Source organism: Propithecus coquereli, unplaced genomic scaffold (genome assembly GCF_000956105.1).
Source record: "Propithecus coquereli isolate 6110/MARCELLA unplaced genomic scaffold, Pcoq_1.0 Scaffold508, whole genome shotgun sequence".
In the NCBI taxonomy this organism is placed as follows: domain Eukaryota; kingdom Metazoa; phylum Chordata; class Mammalia; order Primates; family Indriidae; genus Propithecus; species Propithecus coquereli.
Window position 1 is genome coordinate 1,108,760 of NW_012150930.1, and position 11,382 is coordinate 1,120,141.

An 11,382-nucleotide genomic window follows, 5' to 3' on the forward strand; every position below is an offset into this window, starting at 1 on the left:
TATGGTCAGTAATAGTTTATGTAATTCATAATACCTTTGTACCATTATCAAGTTCACAAAGTAGACACATTCTCCCTAAATGTAAACCCTGAATTGAGATAAAATTTTTCGTACCATTTTTCTCTAAGAAATGTGGTGGTCCTCAGTCAACCATTGAGCCATTATGACACATAATAAGTCATCCAGCTTGAGCTCATGGGTTTCCAGGAAAAGAGGAAATGATGCTCTGACTCAGCAATTTAAAGAATTTATATAATCCCTCAGGGTACTTGGAGTATCTTTCATTCATTGATTTCTAACCTGGTACCTCTTATTAAGAGTCCAACTACTTAGATAGATGAAGAAGGGAGTTTAAATAAATTTAACCAGAGTGGAATGATGTGAAAGTTTTATTTGTGATACAAACTTATGTTTACTTATTCCTAACATTTTTATAATATAAGCATATTGAATATTCTAGGGTAACTGGGATAATCATAAAGCTGAATATCTTAGTGTTTATCACTGAAAGATTCTTTGTTGATTCTCAGAATTACCCTTTTTATGTTGGTGTCATGCACCCTGGCCTCTCTTCTGTTCTCTTTTCTCCTGTCACTAAAATCTGGGTACATTTATACCCAGGTGATAGCAGATAGTCACAGGTTGTAGCCTCTGATTATAACAAACTTGCTTTAAAACTGTTGTCACAAATATAAAATACACTCAGAACATCTGTCTAAGTCTGTGTTCTTCCCATATGCTAATAGAAAACACTTCCCCTGCCTGTGTTATGGATAGCACCACATATTGGCTAATATAAGAAGGAAGCCAAGTATCATATTTTTTAAAGTTAACCTAGCATTTTTCTTTCAATCTGGTCATTTGTTTTGTGATTATGGTATGCAGTAGTCCCAAAGAATAGAAAATCCAACAGTCTGGCAAATATTTAACAGCGTGTGCTCTTTTTTGTTGTTGTTCTCCCCCCGCTCCCCCATTATATATATCACAGTCACTTTTTAAAAGCCAAACCTCCAGAGAGAGCCCAACTTACGTTAGTAAAGTGATCGTGGTATTAATTATAATTTTAGATGACAAGACCCTTAATCATCAGGCATATGAAATAAGGCTCAGTTATAATTTAGAATTGAGGCTTGCAAGTATTCCCAATTTATCTAGGCAGTTGTAATGACTTAGAAAATTTTCTTTTTACAAAATTTTACCTTTTCCATTTCCTTGGCATGGCAAAACCTGAAGTTTCTTTTTCTAAAGCCAAGTGATTTTATAATATATGTATAAAATCACAAATTTTTTCCCCCTGGGAAAAAAGTGTGTAGTTTGTTTAATTTGCATTTAGAAAATTGCATGCTCTCCTGTATTTTATAACCTTTGGTTTATGCAGGAATATGCTGAATTTCAGTATCGGAGGAGGCACAGACAACAGCGCCGTCGAGGAGACGTGCACAGTCTGCTCAGTAATCCTCCGGAGCCCGACGAGCCAAGTGAAAGCACTTTAGGTAAGCTCTTGGGTGAAGTATAGTTTAATCTCTTAGTTCTCCTGAGTTTATTCTTAAAACTGGCTGATGTAAATGTTTGTCAGAGAGTTTGTCATTTAGATACAGGATAAATACAGAGATGCTTCTGTTGTCACAGAATACAGAACACCAGGGGGGTGAAGAACATGGGCGATGGAGTCAGACAAACCTGAGTTCATGACCCCACCTCTGCTGCATATAAGCCTTAACCTCTCTAAGCTTCAGTTTCCTCATTTTAAAGAAGCACAGTAATAATAGTGCCACTTCATAGGCTCATTGTGAGCGTTAACACATTGACTGTCACACTAGAAAAAAAAATTTTTTCCTTGGGCCCACGGTGCTTTATTACAAAAATAGAATAAAAACTTCGAAAATAAAATGATCCTTTCTAATTTAATGAAAAATTTGTTAATTTTTTATTGTTTTCTGTGCATTGAGTTATACGCAACTTGAAAAATAGTTCTCATGGCTCCCAAGGTAAAGAGACATGTGAGTTACATAAGCTTCATGAGGCCCTAAGCTCAAAACTAGCGTGAGTTAAATACAACTCACATGACAGTTAATGTGTTAAATTAGATAATACATGTAAAACACTTAAACACCTAGTAAGCACTCAATAAATTATAGTATAGATATTGTTATTACATTTGTGGAATATTTTCCTCCTAGCCTTAGTTCTCCTATAGACACTATTTAAAAAGAAAGAGAATTTCTGGCATCAGAGGTAAATTATTTTAATCATTCAACTTTTAAGTGTTGAATTATTATTGAAAAATTTTCAAACTATAATGCCAGAATCAATGGGACTAAAGATTTGTTCTTCAGGATAGTAATTCCCAAATTCTCAAATTTTAAGAAATCTGAAAATAAAAACACCTTTATTTGCTATTGTTTAAGAAAAAAGAGAGGAATGGATAGTAGCACTTGCATTGATGAAGAGAACCACGTAGAGTGCAAGCAAAAATGTAAAAAAGTCATGGATTTGAAGCGATGGTATTTAGATACATATTATTGCTCATGGTGAGACAGACATGGATGAGAAATCCCAAAAAGATTAAGTGAGTCTGTGAATACAGGTTTTTATCAGCACTGAGAGAAAAATTGCTGGTTTAAAGAACAAGAAGTATGGAAAAAAGGAATATGCCTTACATGTCATTAAATTGGCTCTGGTTCCAATTGCTTTGATACAGATATTCCAGAAGGAGGCAGCAGCCGCAGGCCTGGCACGTCAGTGGTCAGCTCTGCATCTATGAGTGTGCTGCACAGCTCTTCCCTGCGGGACTACACCCCTGCCAGTCGCTCTGAAAACCAGGACTCCCTGCAGGTAGCCTTTCTGAGCAGCCTCATTGCCCATGCTCTTGCTCTTTCACTGTTTAGTGTGCTTTTCTGTTTTTACTTTTATTGCTCTGGTGTTTTTCTTCCTTCCATTCTAAAATCTTTGTTTTAAAGATGTGCTACAGAAATAGATTCCTGTATTTCAGATTTATCTTAGGATATGGTTTTTTTCCTTTAGCATGGGCAAGGAGAAATTAGAATAATATTTGAGTAGATAAAATAATTCTATATAAATAAAAGTAATATTAATTATCTGTTTGGTAAAGGAAGAATGATAAACCTGATTGGGTTAAATAATTTTTCCTTTAGTCAAATTTTAAAATGGTTTTACTTTCTGTTGCCCCAGGCTCTGAGTTCCTTGGATGAAGATGATCCCAATATACTTCTTGCAATACAGTTATCACTGCAAGAGTCTGGGCTGGCCATCGATGAAGAAACTAGAGACTTCCTTAGTAATGAAGCATCCCTCGGAGCTATAGGCACTTCTTTACCTTCCAGGCTGGACTCTGTCCCCAGGAATACTGATAGCCCTCGGGCTACATTGAGTAGCTCTGAGCTTTTGGAACTTGGTGACAGCCTCATGAGACTAGGAACAGAAAGTGACCCATTTTCAACTGACACCCTGAGTTCACACCCTCTCAGTGAGGCAAGAAGTGATTTCTGTCCCTCGTCCAGTGACCCTGACTCAGCCAGCCAGGACCCCAACATCAGTGACAATCTTCTGGGAAATATCATGGCTTGGTTTCATGACATGAACCCTCAGAGTATTGCCCTGATTCCTCCAGCAGCTACAGAAATCAGTGCAGATTCCCAGCTCCCCTGTGTCAAAGATGGGTCGGAAGGTGTGAGGGATGTGGAACTGGTGCCACCAGAAGAAGACTCAGTGTTTGAAGATGCTAGTGTCAGTGAAGGTAGAGGAACCCAGATAGAAGAAAATCCTCTGGAAGAGAATATTCTGGCTGGAGAAGCAGTGTCTCAAGCTGGTGACAGTGGTAACGAGGCAGCCAACAAAGGGGACAGTTCAGACATTTCAAGTCAGACACCTCAAACCTCAAGTGACTGGCTTGAACAAGTACATTTAGTGTGAACCGAACACATCTGGGCTGTAAATAAATTGCAGGTACAGATGGTGTGCTAGGTGGAGTATGCTTGATAGAGACTTTGATTCACTTAATTCCAACTCAATTATAAACCACTGACATTAGAATTGAATACAAAGGAGTTCCCATGAATGGTAGTTTCATTTTCAATTTTAACCTTACAGGGAATTTCGTTTGTATTTAATTTGATAGCTTTTCCCCTTTTTGCTGACAAAAAGAAGAGCAGGAGAGAGAGAGAAACACAAATGAAATAAATAGGTTATATTCCACATTCTAAGAAAAATGCAGTCCTCTATTTAGCCTAGTTTTGACAATACTTAAATTGAACATTTAAATTAAAAGCTTACTCCCTAATCTTTGAGTACCTTTCCTTTTCAAAAAAAAACAGTTCTCTTCATTTTAGAATTTCATTTTGGACAGATCTAGTAACATGTGTGTCCTCAATCTCTTTGTGCTCTTCCATAACTTCCTTCCTTCCTTTTTGTCTGAGCAATGTGAATCGAGGTATCCAAGGCTTCTCTTTAGTGCTGCATCTACCACAGTTAATTAGTGTTAATTTTCACATGAATCAAAGATTTCTTTTCATGTCTATTTACAGTCCAATTGTGCCAAACTCTGACTTGTGCGCTGACTAACAAGGCGTGTAGGTGTGCAGTGTCCTAGAATGCTCCAGGGCAGTGTCAGCGTTCTCCAGGGAGTAAAAGGTGCCACTCAGTAGCAGTGATATTCCAGAATTTAATGGGGTTTTGTTGCCATGGAGACTGCATTTAAATAAATGTAGCCTGTAGCTTAAGTTAACTAAACCTAATGCTGCTGTTAAAAACAGTTTATTTTAATATTAAAATACAGTTGATTAGCAACAGCGGTGCTGTATTTTAAGAGACACTTTATTGGAAGTGCAATCATAGTTCTTTGTTTTCACAATTTTACAGTGCATTCTAATTACTAATGGGTGCAATTACTTTCAATGGTAAGTGTTTTATAAAATAGAAAAAAAGTGGAGTTTTCATGAGTTATAGTAAATCCCACAATTATTAAAATGTTCAATAAAACATCCACGCAACATGTTACTGTGCCTTTGCCTAACCTAAATGGATAGTTGCCAGTTAAATAAGTGAGTAACTCAAATTTCAATGTCTCTTCTGAAGTAACTATGCTATGAATTGCAAAGACCTCCATAAAACCACCCATGGCCTTGCCTTTACAGTAAATATAACAACTAAATGTTCGATCAGTTTGTTTGCCTAAACAGCAAATGCTGACATGTGTTTGTTCTATTGCACAATACTCATTTGCTGTGTGATTACTGTTTAGTGTTGAAAAAAATCCACTTCCTAGTTATCAGTGTCCTACTGTGAAGAAAATACTGGTCTTAGTTGTAATTAAGATACAATGGTACAGTGTGTAATTAAAACTAGAGTAAACTGTTGGAATGGCTGTTTTACTTACATATTATCAAAATTAGCATAACATAAGCAAAATAGATAAGTGCAACACTCCATTTAATGTTTTACGAGATTGTTACCAGAAATCTACAGATAACCAAAATTTCAATGCTGAGTTTGTACAGGCAAGTCCTGGGCTGGATAAAAGGTTATATTATTACAGTATTGATATCCACATAGGTTGTGAGAATGGATTTGATTACTTTTTTTTCCCCCAAATCTAGCTTTTGAAATATTCTTGTACTTCAAATTCACATGGCTAGGACATTTTATTAGAGTATGTAATATTCTCCAGATTCCCCTAGAATAAATTATGTGGGAAATTGCTCCTATGCCATGGATATCAAAGATCCACATTAGTTTTTATTTCTCCAGTTATCAGAAACATTGATATCAATCCCTGTTAAAGTTAGTGGGGGAAAATATTAACTTTATCTACAGTGTATTACTGTATATTAAACTGAAATAGTCCATTAAAGGATTTTTTTACAAATTTATTTTGGATTAAAAGTATCAACACCAATAAGTTTTTAGACCGAGTTGTAATTTTTCAATAGAAAGAGTCTTTGCATCACATTGAGGCTTCTTGCGCAGCTGCAGTGAGGTGAGAAAGAGTGCTGTGTGTGAATATGGCGTCTGTGGTGGGTTCTGGTTTCCTTGCACCTTGTGCAGTACCCTTTGTTTCTGTGCTGTTCTCTCCTGAGCATGAAAAATGATCATTATCCAATTTGTATTTCCTTGGTACATATTTTAAAAGCAACACAGTCATTGACTTTACAATTCAGTAATAAAGTTTGGCAAAGCCTATTTTGTAAACAAGTTAATTTTATAATGTAAAAAAACAAAAGTTAATCTAACCTTGACTTGTTATTTGCACTTTCATAGTCTATACTTGATACATTCCCACTTTATATACAGTAGGATTCTACAAACGTGTAGATGTTTGGCCAAATGAATGCTGTTAATAATATGTAAAATTCTTTGATTAAACATTTATTACTTAAACTACTTCCATTTTGTCTCATTACATTGTAGACTTTGTTTTAACCAAGTCAGGAAGCTGATTTTCTTCCAATTAAATCCCTTCCAATGTGATAGGATCCATTTGGTTCTTACATGTAATTGATTAGTGCCTAATATTTTTACAGTAGCCCACTTAGCATTTTATACCCCAATGATAAACCCCAAAACACTGCATGACAATGTGTTAAAACATGACTTCAGTGTTCATTTTACTTTAACCACTGTATCTTTCAGGAGAAAAATACTGTGACTTTTCCTTGAAATCTCTGATGGAAACACACAGAAAAAAATAGAACTTTAATATATGTTTTGTGAAATTGCTTAGGAAAGGAAAAAAAATTTATGCCATATGAATAAAAGTGTCTGCTTCTCTATCACTTTATTATTCTGTCTCTTCTGAATTACCAAAACGAGCCTTGGCATCTGACCTTTAGTGCACAAACACAGGTTCCAGGACCAGCTGGGGCCTGCCAGTGGCGACTGGAGTCATGTTGCTTTATTTATGCCTTTTGTTGTGTGGATCTGAAGCTTAACTACCAATGTTCATGTGCTGAATTATTCCTTAAATGTTGTTTACTGCAATCTTTGATCTCATTTTTGTTCTCTTTTTAGTCCTCAAATGTTTGTCACTTACCTGTTATGAATTAAAATCTGAGACTTACTGAAGTTTGGTCATAATTTAAAAACAATTAGGCTGGTACATCTCTGAATAGTAAAACCTTACAATCTAAATATTAAATGAAAATACAAATTTTGGGGGTGTTTTAAAGGCTGAGATAACTCCATAGGAAAAAAGTTTTCATGTGCTCTACTCTGGGGCTGAGTCATGGTTCCATCTCAGCAATGTGCTGCAGGCATAATTACTGGGTCTTCTTAGCCACACTGTATTACTGCCTTGTCAGTTGTTGTAACCTGACCAGAGTAGTAGATTTCTTTCTAGAAAGACAGAAGTATCTCTTTCTAGACTGTATCATGTGACAGTCCTTATTTTAGGAACTGGGAGTAGTCCTTAAAGAAAGATGGACCAGGCTGAGTGCAGTGGCTCACGCCTGTAATCCCAACACTTTGAAAGGATTGCTTAAGCCCAGGAGTTTGAAACCAGCCTGGGCAACATAGTCTCTAAAAAAAATTTAAAAATATATATATATAGCCAGGCATGGTGGTATGTGCCTGCAGTCCTAGCTACTCAGGAGACTGAGGCAGGAGGATCACTTGAGCCCAGGAGTTTGAGGCTGCAGTGAGCTATGATCAGGCTACTGCACTCCAGCCTAGGCGACAGAGTAAGACCCCCCACCAATCTCTTTAAAAAAAAAAAGAAAAGAAAGGTGGACCAGAAAAGTTTTCTTTATCTCACAGTTTCACTTAGGACTGACAGGTAGCTGACAAACTGAGTGGTGGCCAAACTTTTGAAGGAATTATTCTTCGTCAGTCTTTGGAACTGCAACTTTGTGATATTCTTGATCAGGCTATCTGTCATCTCTTAGCCAGCTGTCTTATTAAGTATTTATTGCACAAAGGCCTAGCCTGCATGAGGCCTCAGTTTATAGACAGATTGAGATATAACTATATAAAAGAGCGAATGAAGCCAAAGCATAAAAAGGATAATTGTTGGGAGAGACAGTCAATCCTCTTCGGCCTCTTGAGTGCCTACACATCTTTCTGGGTGTGCCAAGAGTGCAAACGCATGCTGACAATTTTGCCTGAGCCATTGCTCAGGATTTACATATTTAATAAATAGTAACCTCGAGGACAAGAAACAGACTGCTTGCTATAAAAGTGGTAGATTTTAGCCAGGCGAGGTGGCTCATACCTGTAATCCTAGCACTCTGGGAGCCCAAGGTGGGAGGGTCTCTTGAGGTCAGGAGTTCAAGACCACCCTAAGCAAGAGCGAGACCCCATCTCTACTAGAAAAAGAAAAATTAGCTGAGGTTGCAGTGAGCTATCATGACGCCACTGCACTCTAGCCCAGGTGACAGAGCAAGACTCTGTCTCAAAGAAACGAAAAAGTGATGGATTCCTCACAGTCAATATTCGACCAAGCTGCAACACAAACCCACTATGTGCTTGGTATCCATCCAGGCCCTTTGCATTGCTGTGGAACTGGAGACAAGGGGAACTGACACAAATACGCTGATGTTCACTCTGCATGCTGTGCCATGAGTGATAAGGTCTTCTTGCCTCTGACCCAGGAGTCGCGTATCTTCTATCAGCACTCATGAGACCATGACAGGCTAACTTACCATAAGTAGGGTAAAATGAAATCCTGGACCCAACAGTTTTGGCAATGAGGATAGGATACTGACAAAGGTATGATTTTCTAGGAAAGGAACCATGGGCCAGGTTCCAGAATGTAAGACTTCCTGGGATCTGGTAACAAATGCTCTCACCCAAGTGATGGGTATAGGGTGCAACTGAGAATTTCCACTGTCCTACCTATGAACAAACAGGGTTGAGGTAATGTTTAAAGCCTTAGGACAAGAGGTAGGATTCAAACGGGCTGTCCAAATGGCGCCTAGATTGCTACTCCTGCAGGCAGGCATAGGAAGGGATGTTTTCATGACAAGGGTTTAGCAGTTCTTGAAGCCCCAGCTAAAAGGCAGTGTGGCTGTGGCTACTGAGTGAAGGAGTCCCCAGACGTAAAATAAATGGTATTAGCAATAAGAAATTTGCTCTTTGAGAGCTTTGGATGGGCTATAGTTTGCTGACTCATGCTTTAGAGCAACTATCTGATAAATCACATGTTATCTTAGTGCATTAAGAACTGTCGATATTGCTACAACTTGGGAGCTGTTAAAGATATCTTTAACAGCTGATTCATTTGTTTCAAAAACTAATTAAGCAAAGATACTGAAACTACCAACATTCCTTCTTGGTAATAATGTCAAATATATGACACATTTTGGCCATTGATGTTATTTGAGCTTGTGAGTGCCAAGTGGCATACTGATTTTTAAAAGAATATGGCTACTGCACTGGCCTTTAATGTGAGTAGTTTCACCAAGGTCCATTTGTGTATAGATAGATATGCTCATCAAACTATGCCTAGAGCCAGATGAGAGAATACTCACTTGGGATAATACAAGGAACAAAAGTTTACAGTAAATTATAGGTAGGCCTTATGTTTGTGAGCATTATAGAAAGTATGACCTGAAGCCTTCTATGGATTCTCCTCTTTCCTCTCCTGGCCAATAATCTTCTATTACCCTTTTATGGACATCTCGAGTTGACTTGCAAATGTGCCACACATCATTGGATTTTGGACCACTCCTAAAAGATTTTCAAATTGTAGGCTCTCTTCTCAAATGATGAATTTCTAATATTGAGAACAAATCAATCTACTTATTTGATAGATTGACCCTAAGACGTGTATCTTGCTCAGTGCCCTTACTACAAGCAGAAGTCAAAAAGATTGTCATAGAAGCATTAGAACTTCTTTTAATTAAGTCACCACCTCTACGTAATGGCACATATGATAGGCTCATACAGTAGGCTACACGTGGCTGGGAACATTGCTGAGACAACAGAAATGCCTAATGTCGTGCTGGAACAGCAAAAACTTAAGAAAGCAATTGGACTACTATGTGTCCCTAGTACTGTATATGCATGATTTCCTTGATGGCCAAAGAGAATATGCAAAACCTCAAGCTTCCCAATCGAATTTGCTTTCTTGTATGGAATTACTTCACTGTGACTTCAGTACCAAAACCTTTGGCAGGTGTATACACAGTAATGTTTGTCAAGATATCCAGCCCCAGGGGCTGGGCCTCCCAGATTTTTTGCTGAGCGGATTTAAAGTGCCCTTTTCTACTACATGCTCACGTTTTAGAAGTTAAACCCATATTCCAGGACTTTGCTGGTAGTAATAAGAGATTATAGACACAATATGAAACTGTTAGCGTCCCCATCTGAGAGTTACCATAACCAGAAAGTCGTGGTGACAGGACGAATCAGAAACAACAGGTAAATCAAAAAGTCAGATGCCTGGGACTGTGTATGATGCTTGTACATTCAATTATCTTACTTGAGATCTGTAAATACTGTTAAATCACTACCTTATTTCCTCCAATACTTTTGATAACAGAGGAAGGTGTTATCACAATCCTCCCTGGCTGATTCCCTCATGCACAGCCCAGGGCAGCTGGATCAAACCTCCTCTGGTGTTCTCTAAACCCTAATCCCCCCAGCACAGACACTGCAGAACCCCTTCTTCCTCCCTGTTTCCTCTGTTCAAGGTCTTCTCAATTGCAAAAGACGCTGCCACAGGTGACAGGGCCAGTGCTTCCCTCGAGTTTTGGAAGAAAAAGGCCTTTGGCCTGTCCAAGGCCACCCCTCCTGTCCCTACTCACTGATTTTTCCGGTTTCTAACACCTTCATTTCCTTCTGTCTTTAAACATGCCCAAATTTTCTCCTATCCTGAAAATGGAGAAAACAAAAAGCAAAAGCACAACCTTTGCCTGCCCTGCAGTTTGTCTCCTTCCTGTAGGTGAACCCGGCAGACCGTCTTGGAGTCTGGCCTCTCATTCTGCAACAGCCATTCCTGCCTCGATGAAGTCTGGACTCCTCTCTGCCACTCAGAGTCAGCCATGGGGGCTGTTGTCAAATCCAGTGGCCTTGTTCTTAATTTTATTGTGCCTGGACCTTTTGGGTTAAATAAAAGCATCTCATGTATTCTCAAGGACCTAGGACGCCATGGCCCTAAGTGAATTATAGCTGTGCTTCACCAGCACCTTCCTGAAAATCTGCTAGCCTCCATAATGTCATGCTCTCACTAATTCTTATATTTTAGAGACCAATATCTTTTTTCTTCCTTCCCTCTCCTAATTACGAGTGTTCCCAGAATTTGGTCTTTGGACTCTCCTTTCTTTTCTCTCATTCCTGGAAATTTCCTCTTTTCTCACAGCCTCAGTTGTCACCAAATGGTGATAGCCCCCAATTCTGTATCTCTATCCCTGAGCTTCAGCTCCCAAA

General features: G+C 38.4%; 1 protein-coding gene across 1 annotated transcript in view; it reads left to right on the forward strand.

Annotated features, from left to right (window-relative positions):
• The window catches only part of ANKIB1 (ankyrin repeat and IBR domain containing 1), a 185,113-nt gene extending 178,717 nt beyond the window's left edge, over positions 1-6,396 (forward strand). Inside the window, exons 18-20 of the mRNA XM_012656561.1 lie at positions 1,379-1,493; positions 2,702-2,835; positions 3,193-6,396. Of these exons, the coding sequence (XP_012512015.1) occupies positions 1,379-1,493; positions 2,702-2,835; positions 3,193-3,933 (990 nt within the window). The 3' untranslated portion in view covers positions 3,934-6,396. The remainder of the gene's footprint in view (positions 1-1,378; positions 1,494-2,701; positions 2,836-3,192) is intronic.
• The last annotated feature ends 4,986 nt before the right edge of the window (positions 6,397-11,382 follow it).